Source organism: Amborella trichopoda, chromosome 2 (genome assembly GCF_054954075.1).
Source record: "Amborella trichopoda isolate Santa Cruz 75 chromosome 2, AtrichopodaSantaCruz75HAP2 v2.0, whole genome shotgun sequence".
Taxonomy (NCBI): Eukaryota; Viridiplantae; Streptophyta; class Magnoliopsida; order Amborellales; family Amborellaceae; genus Amborella; species Amborella trichopoda.
The window spans coordinates 15,494,136-15,512,058 of NC_142337.1; the positions used below are offsets into that span (position 1 = coordinate 15,494,136).

Below are 17,923 nucleotides of genomic sequence, written 5' to 3' on the forward strand. Positions count from 1 at the left end.
ATTTGAGAAAAAAATGGATTTCACATTTTGAAAATAGTGTATTTTGTAACGTATTTTTAGATCATCAATTTTCAAGTTTTTATAGATTTGTCGATCGACACTATTTTTTAAACTTTTAATTTTATAAATAAAAATAAAAATATATTGTAAAGTTATCACAAAGATTTTCAATATTGAAAATATATTTCTCGATATTATTTGAAAGTAGTCTCAAATTTGATTATTTAGAGCCTAGGCTCTATACAAACCGGAGCCTATTTTTATTGTTTTTATTGGTTTTGGAGGGCTAAGTATGGAAGTTACAGGAGTGAGGGTTAGAACTTATGAGTTAGAAATGGAAAAAGAGTAAATAATTTTAGAGAAAGAGAGAGGGAATTTTAGAGAGAGAAAGAGAGGGAGAGAGAGGGGGGTAACATAAATCCAAGGAGATATTTAAGCAGGTAGGGTTGCCACCGGGCGGAGTCTGCATGGTCAACCCATACACTACGTGAGGAATGGAACCTCAGCTTTTACTTTCTCTCTCATCCGCCACCTCTCTTGCACTGGGCAGCTGAGTATCCCAATACAGAAACCCACCCCCCATTTGTCACCCCCTCTCAAGCAATGCGGCTCACACCCATTCGCACTCTCCTCCCCTATTACCCTCACCTTTCTTTTTACTTTACCCCCACTCTCACAGCTTCTCACTCTAGAGAGATTTTTAGAGAGAGTGAAAGATTAATGGCTGGAGCCTATAAATAGGGAACCAAAGCTTGTGTAGATTTCATCTAAAACCCCACTTTGTAAGCCCTCAATCCTATAGGAGGTGCCTCTCACTCTTGCTGAGAGGTTTAGAGAGAGAGATAGAGAGAGGTGCCTCTCACTCTTGCTGAGAGGTGTAGAAAGAGAGAGAGAGAGAGAGAGAGAGAGAGAGAGAGAGATTTGTTTTGAATCCTTGTGGAGAGAGATTTCCATCTTTGAATATGGAGAGGGAAGAAGATGTGATGGGCTTTCAGGCTAACCAGGAAGCTTACATGGCCACAAACAGTTTACAAGAAGAAGGAAACACCTTCCAAATAGACCCTTATTCCTCTTCTATCTCTGCATCAAACAATGCAGGAGGAGGAGGTGGTGGTTTTCAGAGCATTAACCAGGACTTTAGCCCTACATCACACAATGTTGGAGGAGGAGGTGGTGGTGGTTTCCGGAGCATTAACCAGGATTTTAGCCCTGCAACCACTCACCAGTACAACACATACATATCTCCTGATTCAATGCACTTCCCCTGTTTCTCTCCTCCACCTCTAGATCCCTGCTCTTCATCTTCGATGCCTTTATACGACGCATTTCCCTACCCTGATTTAGCCCTGAATCAGCCACACATGAGCCATGGAAACAGCCCAATGGTCATAGGGAGAGACTATACTGGAGGGCTTTTGTCCATGGCCATGGCTGATCCGATACAAGGCTGGGCGGCCTCGATAACAAGGGCGGCGAGGAGTAAAAGGAGAATAGCGAGGCGGATGAGTTTCGCTTCGAAGTTCTCCAACTTTGGGAGGAGTCCTTCTTCTTCTTCTTCTTCTTCTTCTTCAGGGGTCTACTGGCCTTCTCCTTCATCATCAGGGGGAAGGACTGGAAGGATGGCCTGTGTGTACTTGCAGGGTCCAAACGTGCTGACCCAGTTCGAAAACAAAGTGGGTCTCTCTCTCTCTCTCTCTCTCTCTCTCTCTCTCTCTCTCTCTCTCTCTCTCTCTCTCTCTCTCCGATAAATTGTTAGCTGAATATTGGTTTGAAAAACAGAGGCTCAAGTTCGTGTTGCAGAAGGAGCTCAGGAACAGTGATGTAAGCTCTCTCGGCCGAATTGTTCTCCCTAAGGTGCTCTCTCTCTCTCTCTCTCAATCTCTCTCTATGTTTTACTTCTTATTTGAGCTCTGATAAAAAGAAAAAATGGCATGAGAATTCACAGAGAGATGCAGAGGCTCATCTACCCTATCTTACAGTTAAGGAAGGTATCCAATTCAAGGTCACAGACTTGGTCTCTGCAAACGAGTGGCACATGAGATATCGGTACGTACTGCTAACCCACCATTACTCTTAAATATTTCAAATAAACAAAATGAAGAGCTCTGTGTTTGATTTTAAAACCCTAGGTACTGGCCAAACAACAAGAGCAGGATGTACGTGTTGGAGAACACAGGTAAAGTCGACCCAAACCATTCATCCATCCCTTGTTTCTCGTTCATTGTCATCCATTCTCGTTTAAAGTCGGCTACATGAATCTTGTTTCACCGTTTTACCGAGCTATCGAAGTTTCTTATTACTTTATTACTTCTCCTTGTAAAATGCAGGGGAGTTCGTGAAGGTACACGATCTTCGATGTGGGGACTTTGTAATCCTCTATCAAGATGAAAACAATGAGACAGTAAATGCCTCTCCTCTCTCTCTCTCTTTCTTTATCTCTAAAGTCTCATGGACTATAATAATAGAAAGGAATAGTATACAATGAGACTGTTTATCTTTAGTATAAAGTAGTCACAGTTAATCTTGACCATTGGATGTGGAATTGGATGATTTCATTTATTTCATTAACCATGCATAAATTTAAAAAAAATTTCTTTTGAACTTTGTGATACACCTAAGCTATCAAATTTCACATTGGATGGCTATAAATAACTGTAATCTCCTTGTATCAATGGCATGGCCTCATTGTCTCCATCTTGGATAAAAAGCATAAGAAACTTTGACAATGCAACTCTCAGAGTAATTCATTAAAATCAATACAATCACCTCACAAGGTATAAGGTACATTTAGGGTTTCTTCACATAGACCATTTAGGGTTTCTTCATATAGACCATCAATGGAAGCTATTTGTCATTTGAATGTCTTCCTAATTTGAGGGACTAACTACAAATAGTGCCCAGTTTTTTGTGAGTGGCTTGATTTAGGAATAAATGCAGCAATCAAACACACTCACATTTGGTGGTAATGTGTAACTATCTACTAACCTACTTAGGCCTAAATCAGCCATTTATGAATTCTAGTAATACAACCCATAACAAGCTGTTTGTTTGGTCATGTCTCTCTCAGTTCATATACCCAAGGAAAGCCCGCCCCGTCACTGCGAGCAGCGAGAGCGTGAGGCCACATAGCATTAGGCCACAGAGCCCAGTGGCCAGAGCGGATGGGGAAGCGACGAGGCCGGGCAGGGGCAGGGGCAGGGCCAGGGCCAGGGGCAGTGGGGAGGCTAGTGCAACAACAGCAACAACAACGGGGGAACCAAAGGAGGTTAATGACTTGGGCACCGGGGTTGTGGGGGGATTCTTTGAAGAGGATGACCCCTACGGCTTTGGAATCGAGCCTACAACTCTCATATTGGACGATGATTACGACTTTTCCTCTCTTGAGAGACTCCCTAGCTTCGACGAATGCGACTTGTCTCTCTACGAGAGCCTCTTAGACATGTTCCAGGATGACCCCAAGGGAGGGGACGGTGTCAAAGAAGGCACCAAGAGAGAGGACATGGCGCAAGACTCGAGCCGGGAGGGCGCACAGTGAGGAGGAGAGGTCCCAAACAAGGCTCAATAAGGCCTGAAGGGAGAATAGGCGAAGCCCAAGAAAGACAGACCCCTTCTTCCTCCCAACTTTTTTTTTGGTCGCACATCCTTTCCCCAATTTGTAATATAATTTTTTTTATTTTTAATATTCTTTTTAAGATTTTTTCTATTACCCCAGTTGAAAATGGGGTAGATTTATTTGGGGAAAAGGAAAGAAGCCTCCCCTGTACCTGTATATGTGCATGGAATGAAATTCTATCGTGATATTCAACGGTAGGATTTGAACTTGAGACGATGTTACTGGCACATTTCTATCGCATGATAATGATGATAATTGAGCAATCCAACTCATACGAAGAACATGCACCTGGCACACAAATGGAAATCAAATAAGCATGAAATGTCTAAAAGAAATCATTTTTCGAGAAAAAGAAAAACAAGAAGTCATATTTTAAGCCTTTGATGGTACTAGTAAACACTGGGTTGAATCAATATGCCATATACTTTATGAGAAAGTAGTGTATATGAACTGCATTGGATACTTTAAAATGTAATGTAGATTCAACAAGGGAAGAATAGACACCAAAAGAAGAAATCATAAGGTTACTACATGCTCAAATCAACCACATAAATCAAAGGTAGGATATGCATATGGACCACAAGCAATGGCTAAAGAGAACATCGAGATCAATTCTTGGAGTTATGAGGTGTTTGGGAACATAGAGAGACCCAAACTCAATGCCAAATGGGACTACCCAAAATGGAATTACATGTAATTAAATATATAGATGCAAGAAATGGTCTCAACGCTAGATTTTCGGAATGGTAGGTCACCACAGTAACCAATCAAAATAATAAATTTTCATGCCTAGAAATCTGCCCCAGACAAATATAGACCCCCCATTGGAATAATTTTCCTTTCCAAATAAAAAGTGAAACAAATATAACAAATACACAAATGAGGTTATTCCACGCTTCAGAAAGAAGACGAATAGATATTGGAGCGCCAGTGATGCACCAAAAACATACGTTTATTTTTTTGTTCAATTTAAAGGATGTATATTTTAATTTTAGTTTTAGGTTTTCGTTTTTGGATTTTTAAAGCTTTTAGAGATTTCAAGATTTTTATATTTATATATTTTATAATTTTTATATTTTTTTATAGTTTATTTAAGTATTTTTAGTAAAAATTCTAAAATCCCTTAAAAACATAAAACCCTCACAAACAAATCCTAAAACTAAAATTAGAATATACATGCTTTGAAATTAAACAAAAATTAAAAGCAAGAATAATTTTGTATTGCATCACCCAACCTAATGGTTCATATCTAATTCCCAACCAAAAAATTAATTAGTTATTTAAAAAAAGAAAAAGGTTATGCACTACTGAGAGAGAACTCCCAATTGAGAAACAAAAGAAAAGAAGAAAGCAAAGAAGATAGCGACATTTTTTACCTAAGTCCACGAATTCAAGGTTTTGTGCCTTGTTCTTAAGCTTATGTGCTTATCTATATGATAGTTTACCTTCCTCTTGCCACTAGCCACTATTTTTAGCTAAAACAGTTAGTAATAACAACTTTATCATTTCAACAAATTTAGGAAAAATCTTGTACAAGTTATAGGGCACAAGTTCCCATATCTTCATTGTTCTTTGGAGTGGAAGTATGCCACTTCCTCCACTTTATGATACAATTTGCATTTTAACATGAGTTAGGTTTTTTAATCTTAAAATCCTTTGCATATGAAATTATTTGAGCTAAGGAAATTTTGCTACACTCCATTCATGAAGTTTGGCTTCTACACAACTTCAAAGGTATATGGTTCCATAAACATTTGATCCCTTACTTTTTTTTTCTTTTTTTCTTTTTCCTTGGCAATGGGCCATGCTGCCCGCCCAGCCATTAAAAAGTAGGGCCTGGGCCACCAATAGTGACCCGAAGGCTGGGTTAGGGCCAGTGCCAGCTGTTTCTACCTAAACTGCCCGCTTTTTTGTTTTTAATCTTTTCTTAGATTTTTTTTCATTTGGTTTTTGGCCCAAATCTAACAAGGTCAGTGCCAGGCTTGGACCAACCTTACGGGGACATGAGAGGAGCCAGGGCCAAGGCTGGCCTAGCCTAGGCCCGGCTCGTTTCCACCCTTAATATTTTGCATTTACTGGTTTTGTGCTTGCTGTATCCGCGTGACAAATAAATTTGAAAGTTGAAACTTAAAGCTAATTGCCAATTGTCTTTCCTTTGAACAAGAGGTCAAATGGCACCTTGCTCGTGGCATCTCTTTAATGACATGTACTAAAATCACCATGCAAAATGCCTCAAATTGTGGTTGCACATTGCATATAACCTACGCCTACATGTCTCTACCAAATTAGTACACTGTCTCCTTCATTTTGTCATGGAGTCTAGGTGCAAAATAGCATGTGAATCCCATGCTAAACCCTAATCACCACTCTCCCTTCATTGATTAACAGTCTCCCCAAGATAACCTTTTGGCCATTTGCTTCCGATTGGTCACACCAATACAAGAAGGGTGTGGTTTTTATAAGTTTGCAACCTTAAAGAATCCAATTAAGGCACACCTCCAAATTTTATCATAACATGTAATTTTGGTGAAAAGTTTCTTAGGATCATCTCTAAATCTATTTTCATATTAATTATAAATTTTAAATTTAAAAAATGGTTAAAATCAAGTAGATCTATAAACATATAAAAATCTTGAAAACGGACGATCTAAATAATAGATTACAAGATGCACTATTTTTGGGACTCAAAATCTTTCTTCTTCTTTCATATATGCATACATCTTAATATGGAGATGCTCAATTAGAGGTTTTTTCAACAGTAAAACAACTTTTTTTGATGGATTTTTACGTGCATCTGTAATTCTACATTTTTAAGGTTGCAACCTTATATAAACTTTTTCCGTACAAGAAAAGATAAAAAAAGATGAAATAAGGTTAAACTTGAACTTTCCCTTTGACCAATTGAGACCGGTTTTGGGCCCATTTCCTGGTTGAACCGATCAAATTAGCTAGTCCCTTCAACCTTTACAACTAGGGGCGATAGACCATGCCACTTATATATGTAGCATTGCTAACTGGTCAAACCCATACTCGATTCATACATGACACACATATGTTGGAACCAATTTAAAGAATCATCAGGCTACTCAGGATTCACTTAATCAATTTAAAGAATCATCAGGCTACTCTGGATTCACTTAATGATTCTAAGCCAAAAAAATATGGACCGCCGGGAATGGGGTTGAGGTCGTGGTGATAGCACAACTTGAGTTCAGCTACCAGTCTAAGTTTCCATCCCTACTGACGCATTCGAAAACCGCTAATTAATTTTAAAAATGGGTAGGGGAAATGGGTAGGGGCCTGTATTCCCCATGATCTACCCAAATATATATATATATATATATATATATATATATATATATATATATATATATATATATATATATATATATATATGTGAACCGCCCAAGTTTTTCGTGTTTTTCATAGTTTTTAAGTTTTTTGCACTAAAAATTGTCCAGTCGAAACAAGGGGACTCGGACTTAAGCCCCCAGCCAGTAAGGCGACAAAGACCGATACTCTAATACTCGTTAGAACATTAGATTCTTCATATTTCATGACTTGACGCTGTAGTATTACCAACCAAAATGGCGCCATTGTTGATACGTGCGGACTTGACCCCTTATTTGGTTTGCATAATGTTGCAACATTAAACGATCCAATTAAGGCGCACCTCTAAATTTTATCATAAATGTAATTTTAATATTTTATCATAAATGTAATTTTGATATTAAAAAATTTTAAGATGACTTGATAATCTATTTTGATCTCTAATTATAAAATTTTAAATTTTAAAAATGATTGAAATCAAACAAATCTATAAACACATGAAAATCTTGAAAATGGTCAGTCCAAATAATGTGTTGCAAGATACATTACTCCACGAACTCGAAATATTTTTTTCTTTGCATATTCATACATCTCAATGTCGAGAAGATCAATAAACCTTTTATGATGGATTTTTAAGATGCACCTTTAATTGTACTTCTTAAGGTTGCACCTTTTGTAAACTTTTTCCTACAAAGACTTCATGGCAAGAGGATCTCATTGAATACAGTATTTCTTTTGTAAACTTTTTCCTACAAAGACTTCATGGCAAGAGGATCTCATTGAATACAGTATTTTGAAGAGTACGTTTAGTCAAATGGCAATAATCGTGGCTGTATCTTACTAATTTTTACTGCATTCCTACACATTTTTTATAAAGATTTTCTCCTGTGGTTTATCCTATTAACTCAATATATGTAATAAATATTTTAAATATTAAAAACACCATTAACTAAGGCCGTAATAAAACTTAGGACACCTTGATAGTAAGATAGAGAGAGAGAGAGGGGCTCAAAATTGAAGAAGCCTATGAAAATAGGGATGAAAATTTATCCGGTTTGGATTTGGAACCCGATTTTTGGATTTTATCTGGATTCGAGTATGAATCGTCGGTCAAATCCGGATCCAAATAGTAATTTGGGTAAGATCTGTTTATAGGTAGATCTAATTCGAATCCGAACCAATTCTTAATACATTTAATTTTATTTTATACATATATATAGTATTTTTCGTCATATATCATTTTATAAAGGGTGTGTCTCAACCTTAAACAATCCAATTAAAATGCACCCCCAAATTATATCATAACACATAATTTTGGTGTAGAACATTACTAGGATTATCTGAAAATCTATTTTTATATCCAATTATAAAATTTTAAACTCCAAAAATGGTTAAAATCAAATAGATCTATTAACATGTGAATTTTTTGAAAATAGATGGTCTAGATAATGTGTTGCAAGATTTTTTATTTTTTTATTTTTTCATATTTATATATCACTATGTCGATATCATCAAATTACAGTGTTTTTCAACATTAAAACAACATTTTCCGATAGACTTTTGAAGTGCATCTTTAATTCTACATTTTAAGGTTGCAACCTCATATAATGTTTTCATTTTATAAATAAAAAATAATATATAAAATAATCTTTTAAATCCGAGCAGGTCTAAATCCAGATCCAAATCCCACGTATACTTTTTGGATCTGAATCCAGATCCAAATATTCTAAATCCGATTAGATCTGGATTCAGATCCAAACCCAATCCGACCCATTATCTGCCCTACATGAAAAAGATCTTAAAATTGACAGAATTGTGCTCTTTATGAAAGTAAATATTTATGATTTTTCATGGGCCATTGACACGATTAATTTACACATAAGAGAGAGACTCTTATGCGATTTTAAAATCATGACTTTCTACTCATTGGCCTTCACAAGTGTTTATTCTTCCGAATTGAGCCGAATTTCACTTAGAGGAAAGCTTTCTATGTTCTCCCTACAACATACAAATTATATCCTCCCCCTTATCTAAGGTCCATTTTTTAATGGAGGGCTAAGATTGTCTCAATCACAATGTCACATCTCTACACTATTTTATTTTTAAATTTTTTTCTATAAACTATTTTTACACCAAATTTTGGACGTCCATTGCTCTATTAAACTCGCACTAATGAAAAATATATAAAAAAAATTTCAATAAAATAAAATGATCAAAATACCCCAGAAAGATTCAAAGGGTATTTTGGTCTTTATTTTTTATCAAAAAATTATCTTTAAAATTTTTATTGGTGTATCCCAATGAGAAGATGGCACGTACCAAATTTCATATTCAGAAAATTTGTATTAAAAAAACTAAAAATAAAATACTTTGAGACGTTGGATCTAAGGTCAAACGGTGAGTGGCTCTCTTGATAAAAAATGAACGGCTGGACGGTAAAGGGAAGATAGACAGCTTTCCCTTAACTTAGACTGAATTATAATCCCGAGTTGCTTCATCAAATGACCAGATTTTTCATTTATTTACGCAATCTCCAACTCTGTGACTCAACCTGTGAATGGGTGACTCCATCATCCAGCCCTTGCTAAGATGTAACTCTTCACTTTATCCAAAGATCTTATTTCAAAAATTTACTTTCAAAACAATATTGTGAGATGGAAAAGATCAACTTACATAAGGAAAAAGTTTATATAGGGTGTCAACCTTTTATATTGTACTAGTGAGGTGTACTTAAAAAACCCACTGGAGAAGGTTGTTTCTATGTTGGAAAACCCTCAAATTGATCATCTTGACCTCGAGATTCATAGATATGAAAAAAAATATTTTTAGTGTTAAGAACGTTCATCTTCTAACACATTATCTGGACTGTCCATTCTCAAGATTTTCTAGTGTCTATAGATCTGCTTGATCATCACTATTTCTGAAACTTTAAATTTCATAATTCTGAGCATCAATAGATTTTTCATGCTTTACGACACCGAAACTACATTTTCTACATAGTTTTGAGGTGTACCTGACTTCAATAATATAAGGTTAACACCTCATACAAACCTCACCCCTTGCATAATGCCAAACTTTTCTCCGAAAGCTGAAGAAATGCATATCACGAGAACAATATCAGTAAAATATCCATACGGCATTTTCACATCACGGATAGACCCCAAGGACACCCAAAATCAGCCTTTCAAACTTTAAAGTAGCTACCTTCCATTATGCATCCTAAAGCATTTTGACTCCAAAGAATAAACTGCCAGTCAACCATACCCCACTGTTTTTTCACCTCTTTTTATTATGATGAATTTCAAATTGCTAGTAGAGCATACTATTCAAGTAAACCCCACTTTGTCAAACATGACCCTAGTAACACTTTCCATAGATTTCAGCTAAATAACAGAGAAAAGTCCCACACAAACAATAACCATGTATCGTGTGAGAAGCATGTAGAAAGGCACTATTCAGATGTTCTTATTATTAAGGAGAGTTTCTTTTTCTTCTTTTTTTTTTTTTGATAAGACAGTCTAAAAAAGGCAAGGACGTTAAACTTTCCCTTAATTCATTCCAAGCCTGGGTAAAAGAAGGTAGGTTATATTAGGTATGCAGCCAACATAAAAACTTTACCAAAATTTTCACGAATCCTGAACCTTTCTGATGCGAAAGCGGGAGAGAGAGTGTGTATGTGTGTCTTATCAATTACTTGGGATTATCAATTACTAGTGAATATGGGATTGAGACTACAGAGAAGACGTAACTATGGAAAATTTCTGAGGAGAAACTCAAGCCTCATGCTAAGAAATAAGAACCCCATCTCTAGTTCTAAACCCCATCTCTAAATCCATCTAATAAAAGCCTATCAGTTAAATAATCTTCCGGGATAAATCTAACAAATCATATCAATCAAAGAGTCCCTCGGAGCTCAATCCAACAGGACCCATGATTCCAAGTATCTCTCCATAAAGTTATGCCCCTGTTTTCAAGCATATGTTCCTCTTCAAAACCTTCTGCTATTTGTCAATACCCTTCTACTTTGAACATCAACCAAGAAAGCCAACTCCATAAAGATATGCCTAAGCACAAACCCACTATTTTAATTGTTTGAACTGGATTAGCAGTTGCATACGAAGAATTCGAAATGGAAACTTTATCATAAGCAAACATAGACTTGTTTCCTAATTTGGTTCTACATCCTAATTCAACCTGGGAGGATAATCCCCCAAGTCATGGACCCAAAAAATTAGGACCCAATGACTACTGATAATCATGACAAACCCCTTCAAACTGGGGTCTAGTAGTCATCTTTAAGGAAAAGGCCAGGGGAACATAAAAGATCAGAACCATGCTTAAGGCCTCCTTTAACTTCTTGCTCCATGTTGGAGCAGTACCAGTGGACGTGTTTTTAAAATAATAAATAAATCTCATTTGAATGAATTACTCTCTCCCAATCAAAGACATTACACGAAACTACACGAGAGGACTCTTCCCAATTCTCTTGCATGATGAGATCCTTGAACAAGAGTGAATAACGGTTCTCATATGCAGGTCAGTTATAAAAGAATGTCTTCAAAAAATTACAAATTAATCTACCGTTGCCATAACAAAGGTTTCATCTTAGATGTAAATTTATATGAATTTTTATCAGAGACATATTTGATAAAATAACTAACAGCCATGGATGCCTGATAATTAGTCAAGAACTACTGGGCGAAGCTACAGACCCAAATAGCAGAATATTTCATGCATTATGTGGAGAAGAATGGTTCATGTGCACTAAGTACCCGGCAAAACAAATGAAATATTCGCAACAACTAAATATTGCCACATGAATAGCATCTCCTCTGGAGAATAGGTTAATCACAACATTAAAAATACATATGTGCATAAGAGCAGAAACATCTCAAGAATGTCACATAAGTAATTTGATCATCACATGAGAGACGATCCAAAGAGATTGTAGTATTTTCAAGTAATATTAATTTGATCACCATAATAAAAATGGACGTTTTTGAGCCCTTATTAAAAGTTAATCATATGCGATAACACATTGAATCATATGCCACATAACACATATTTAGTAGTGCATGGATAATATTAATCTGTAACAATAAAAATTAGATCATATGCTACATAACACATTTAGTTGCGCATGGATATAAACAGGTCCCTCAACCATCTTATGTCACAACAAATTTGTTGAGGGGGTTGGGAGGAACAATACCCCCCAACCATCCATTGTCAGCATCAGATGATTAAGGAACCTATATACATGCATGCAGCGTGTAAATAAGTACTTGAGTGTACGTTTCTTCAAATTTATTTGGGTGTGAGAAAAGATTCAATCCCTAAATTATCCAAAAACATACATACCATATTAGGCAGCTTGTACACCCATGGCCTCAAGCAAGTTCGAGAAACAGCCATTGCCGCTACCTTGGAGAATTATGACTGTTGTTGCGGAGAGAGTGAGAGACGGAGACACAGAAACAGTGAAGGGAGAGTGGGGGGGGGGGGAGGAGATGGGCATAGTTTTTTGAGAGGGGGGAGGCATGCAAAGCTGCATGATGCTTCTAGTCAATATATAGTAGGGGGCGATATCCACAAGGTAGAAAATGGTCGAGTGTCAATCAATATATGGTGGCGATACCGGCAAAGCGGAAAAGAGGTACTGGTTTACAGAAGGATTTTCAAAAAGTTAAGGCACCCAGTGTCACAAATTTATGGCATTTAATATTTTAAGTATTTAAAATCTGGTAGCGATAGTGGTTTACAGGAGGGATTTCGAAATCTGGTAGCGATAGTGGTTTATAGGAGGGCTTTCAGTAGTTAAGGCGACTACAGTGACAATTTCACTGTCGAAAATTATTTCTAAACAAGGTTAATATTATAACAGCCGCTATAAACTAATGGCCTTCGGCAATTATAAAAGAGTGATGATGTTTTCATACCTTTCTCAATTTAAAAAATCAAGTCCCTAGGTGATGGTTGTTTTTCACCAAAGGAATTTGAAGATTTATTTAAATGATTCACTCTGTTATAATACTAAATCTCCCCCCATCGCATGCATAAATCACATGCATTTACTATTAACTATTAGGTACACCAAATATATCATTATCAATTTCTTGAAGCATAGCATACTGCATGTCATTTACTATGAGTTTTCTACATTTGGTCCCAATTGCTGGTTTCCAGCAAAGGACGGTAAAGACAATCTGCTGAGCCCAAGTTGACTCGCCCAAGTAACTCAGGCTCAGCAGGGTATCCTGCCCTAGTCCCCCATACTCAGGGGCTTTAAGGAAGTTGATTAAAATTTATAGTATAATATTCGATTAAATCAATTATAATTTACTTATTACTAGTTTCAATATATTTTTTATAGTTTTTGAGAAAATGAAATTTAATCAACTTTTTATTTTTTATTCTTTATTTACTTTTTCAAAACTTTATTGTTATGTACTTTTTTTTTTTAATGTCATCCCTTATGTACTTTTTTTATCGGTTACTCTTTTTCCGTATTTTCAGATTTTTTTTTAGGATTTTTTATTTGCTATTATTATTTCGCTCTTTTCAGGCCTGGCACGTACTCAAGTGAGTAGATTCGGACACACCCAAGTAGCATGGCCGAGTTCCACAGTCAAGCCAAGTTCTAAAACCTAGATCTCAACTATCCATTGCCACAGGAATGTTTGGGACATCTATTCTATACACTGCTTAAAAAGAATAAAACATTAAACATTTTATGGCTATCCATGATAATGTAATAAAGTATAACAATAAAATTACACAGTTTTCATCAGACAAACTGGACATAATATGGATAAAATTTGTCAGCCAAAGATAGTGAATATACCTACAAGGACTGTTATTTATGCCAAATGTTCTCTCTCTATCTCTCTTTTTTTTTTTTGGTCAGACTTATCGAGTCTTCCCAAATATAGAAATGCTATCTTTAATTAAATAGAGTCCCTAATATCTGTTCTTTTTATTGCATGACCTCTTGAATATTTCCCATGGGAAAGTACATACTTAAGTTACCTATTTCACCACAACAGGCACTGTAGCACATAGGCTCTTTTTTTGAGTTTTTTTTTTTTTTTTTTGAGAAAAAACAAAAGTTGCCTTTAGACTGTAGCACATAGGCCCTTTCCCAGATCCTTTTCTTTCATTTTGACTGATCACAGTAAATATTTGAAATATTAGAAAGTTTCTAGTGTGATTTCATTATTCAACTGTTTTCAGCATAATTTCAAACATCCAAACTATGAATCAAATAATCTGCATTCAATGCAGAAAGTGGCTTGGACAAGCTACAAATACTCAAAGCACCATTAATGTTGCAATGGAAAGCTAACATCTATGAAGTTATTCTAAATTAAACCGAACATCCAATCCTTCTAGAGAGCAATACCTTCACAACTAAAGGGAGAGGTCATACTTATCATTCATTGAGAAACATTGTTCAATTATAATTTCATCCAAACATTTTGAAGAACGAAAACAAGTAATTCTAATACATAAAAACTTAACAAAACTTTTTTTTTTCTGGAAGTGCTAACAATGGGACTGGAGTCAAGGTTAACTTTAAAATAAAAAAAAACAGTGGGAATGGAGCCTCCTTAAAAACATAGGAAACTACTTGCCACTAAGATATAATGCACTTGGAATATTGTTGACTATACTGTGAAATCAAAGGACAAGGCTAGCCACATCATTTGGTCACCACGACTGTGGGAAATTAAAAATTGAACCAATAATTCATCTCCAGGATAATTGTCGATACATCAAACTAGTTGGGGGCTACACAAATCCTGATTCGTCATTTGCTCTACCAATGGGCATACCCTCAGTGAGGCCATAAGTCCCCATGTCTTCTCTCACTACTTCCAACCATGTCTTTTTTTAGCCTTCCGCTTGAATTAACTCGTACCTCCTAACAGGTGCTATACTGGGTTTACGTTGCACAAGGCCAACTCGCCTAAGTCTACTTTCTTTCATCTTATCGCTCATTGGTGTCACACCTTAGTTCTTCTGAATATATTCATTTCGAATTCTATCCCTTTTTGTCTTGTCACTCATCCATCTCAAGACAAACAATAATTGTTTATTATCATTGAATAACAATAATAATGACTATAATAATAATAATAATAATAATAATAACAACAAAAACAACACTAATAGTAGTAGTAATTCTAACACCCTCCCTTCTCTTTGAATCATCCATCAAGAGGCTATAACCTACTCTAACAATGATCTAGTTATCACTTATCCCCCTTCTTTCAAACCTTCTTAGGCAGACAATGCCTGAAATACATTGCCACATACTATTTACAAGCACGCATGGTCCAATTAGTTACGACGTCACCAGAAAAGCATTCAACCGAAACCTCAGATACAACAATCTGCAATATATACAGCATAAACAAAAATCTTTCACATTTCCCGCACAGACAAACACATGGGAGTCACAGATATGCATACAACATGATAAAGTCTGTTAGTGTACACTAACAAAGTTTATTAACCTACACCAAAACTTTGGCTGATAACCATTTCCCTTACGGATGAATTTTTCACAAGAAGTGTATAGGAGCCCCAGAAAAGATGATTGTGCTTTCATAATATTTTACATTACTCCATGACAAATAATAAAAAATCTCCCCAGAAAATATGATAACAGAAGACCAAGGAAGATTTCTGTGTCCAAATACATAGGGATGTGTCAACAAATTACATAGACATGACGTCTTCTAAATAAGAAACAATGTGTTAGTGTCCAAGTGCTATGCGCTGCATGCTGGCAAATCAATATATAAAAACTCAAGCTGCACATAGAAAATGGGTGAAAAAATTAAAGATTGTCATACAGTAGCTCTCTCATACCTTCTTTCTAACCAAATTACGCTGAATACTTCATATGAACCATTGGATGTGGGAGCAGGTGCAATAGGAGGAGCAGCTTGCTTGCTAGCAGTTCCCTAATTTGGGAACGCTCCATACTATAATATATAAAAATGGAGAATTTTTTAAAAATAAAAACCACAATTTGTAGAATAATATTTCAAAGCAAAATTAATATGTTCAAACTATATTCATTACTTGTGCATTTGCATATATAAGTTCTTCACAATGATGTACTGAAGACAATTATTTGATCTTACATCGTAAATGATGATAAACTATTATTTCAGTAAAATCATATACAAGTCCCATCCTTATCTGCAGGTCTCCCTTCATTTCAATTTTTTTTAAAGAAGCAAATAGAGAGAAAATAAGTACAGGAATATAGAGAGACATAGAAGAGAAAGATTATTCTCTCTCTTATAAACATTCTTTATGAAAATGACAGGTCAAAATACCATATGATTCGTGACAAAAGTTCGACAAACCATTCCGTGCATTAAATGTGATTTTGGGAGCATTTGAATTTAAATCATTCTATTTTTGAGTGATGCATATTTAAAAATCCATTTCACTTCAAAAAATTTACAAAATACAGAGTATTACTTTCTTTTTTTATTGATATGCATTTGTTGGTTTTTTATAAATGTACATCTATTGTTTACTTTTTTATTGCCGTGTATTTATGAGTTATTTTTCCTAAAAATATTAAAAAGTGGGTGTGTCGGTCTGTTGATGTCCCTAATTGGATTGGGATTGTGCTCCCTCCGACATCCAATCAGAAGCGCACTGCAAACCCATTCCAGGACCAGGGGAATGTGTTCCCAGAGAGGGATTACTACCAATGTTGGGAGATCTCAGTAGCTAAAGTATGAACAACTACATAGTATACGAAAAGAAGAACATAGCAAATGTTGCAAGAAAGGCTAACCCCTACATCATGGACAGGGAGAATGAGAATCTGCATTAGAAATTAAGTATAACTATTAGAATGAATCAAATGGCCAAAAGTGAAGCCCATAAGCAAGAAAGGCTAACCCCTATATATGGCTGTAGAAGTCTTTCTATACCCAAACTTTGCTACTCCCAGATTAAACAAGAATAAATTTTTTCATATTTTGTACATTCAATTTCAAGAGACTCAAAATCAATAGCCAAGACGAATGGCAAACTACCTATACATAAAGAACATCATAAATAAAATATCAGTTCACCTCTGAATCTTCTAAAAGAGAACGAAATTCTCACAACAATTACAATAAGCTAGGTCATCACACCCATTAAAGAGCTACAAAATATTCTTCTTCAAGAAAACCAATTTACCTGAATGATGTTTAGATTACCATTCAGCAATCAAAAAAAAAGGGAAGAGAATGTTTAGACCGCCATTTTAAAAGCCTTTTGGAAGCATGTTATTGTAAATTGTATTGACAATTTAACCATGATCATAACCTAGGATAGCAAGAAATATGATTTAAGTTTAGGTTATCCAGCCGTTTTGGAACCGGAATACACACACCAAAAACCCCATGCAGCCCCCCCTCAAAACTCATTTTTGCTATTGATTGAGAATCCAATACCCCTCCTAAACACCCTGCATATCCATTTCCACCCCCTAATTTTGGTTCCTCAATCCATCTTTTTGATGGATTTTGAGGAGGCACTACACGGTGTTCGATGGGCTGGGGGCAAGCCACATACTTTTCCTTATCGACAAAAAAAAAGTCAAAAGAATCCAAAATTGAATGCAAATCATATGCAAACCATTCTTCATATCACACATACAGAATTATGAGCTTGCAAAATTAATATTTCCAGCCAGTACTCGACCATATCAATATAGACTAAAGGACCTCAATATAAAATGGCCAAACTAAACATATCAATAACTATTAAAAAAACTATCAATCTCAGCTATCTTTCAATCCCAAGCCCGATTAGTCATGCATTTCCCCCAAGTTTCCAACAACGAAAACACAGCAACACATGGAGATAGGTCCTCAGGCCATCACATATCTAATGTCTATCAAAGTGAAACTTCAGGTATCCATACACTGAAAAACCAACCACATGGTGCAGCCAATG

At 35.8% G+C, this 17,923-nt stretch overlaps 1 protein-coding gene and 1 long non-coding RNA gene across 2 annotated transcripts; one reads left to right on the forward strand and one right to left on the reverse strand.

The window, feature by feature from the left end:
- The first annotated feature begins 764 nt into the window (after positions 1–764).
- Positions 765–3,810, forward strand: LOC148783123 (uncharacterized). Its single transcript, XM_088858164.1, has 6 exons — positions 765–1,673; positions 1,780–1,854; positions 1,946–2,046; positions 2,130–2,176; positions 2,328–2,401; positions 3,068–3,810. The coding sequence occupies exons 1-6, from the start codon at positions 963–965 to the stop codon at positions 3,533–3,535; spliced, it is 1,476 nt and encodes a 491-aa protein (XP_088714290.1). The 5' UTR covers positions 765–962; the 3' UTR covers positions 3,536–3,810.
- Positions 2,719–12,495, reverse strand: LOC148783124 (uncharacterized). The gene is made up of 2 exons (XR_016049300.1): positions 12,305–12,495; positions 2,719–3,901 (listed from the first exon to the last, which is right to left on the reverse strand). It is a non-coding gene; the product is annotated as an uncharacterized LOC148783124 (long non-coding RNA).
- Between the last annotated feature and the right edge of the window lie 5,428 nt (positions 12,496–17,923).

Bases quoted from the DNA above. Each gene is read 5' to 3' on its own strand.
- LOC148783123 (XM_088858164.1), top strand. From the start codon at position 963: ATGGAGAGGGAAGAAGATGTGATGGGCTTTCAGGCTAACCAGGAAGCT. The intron at 2,047-2,129 runs GTACGTACTGCT...TTAAAACCCTAG, and splicing joins GAGTGGCACATGAGATATCG to GTACTGGCCAAACAACAAGA. The intron at 2,177-2,327 runs GTAAAGTCGACC...TGTAAAATGCAG, and splicing joins GTACGTGTTGGAGAACACAG to GGGAGTTCGTGAAGGTACAC.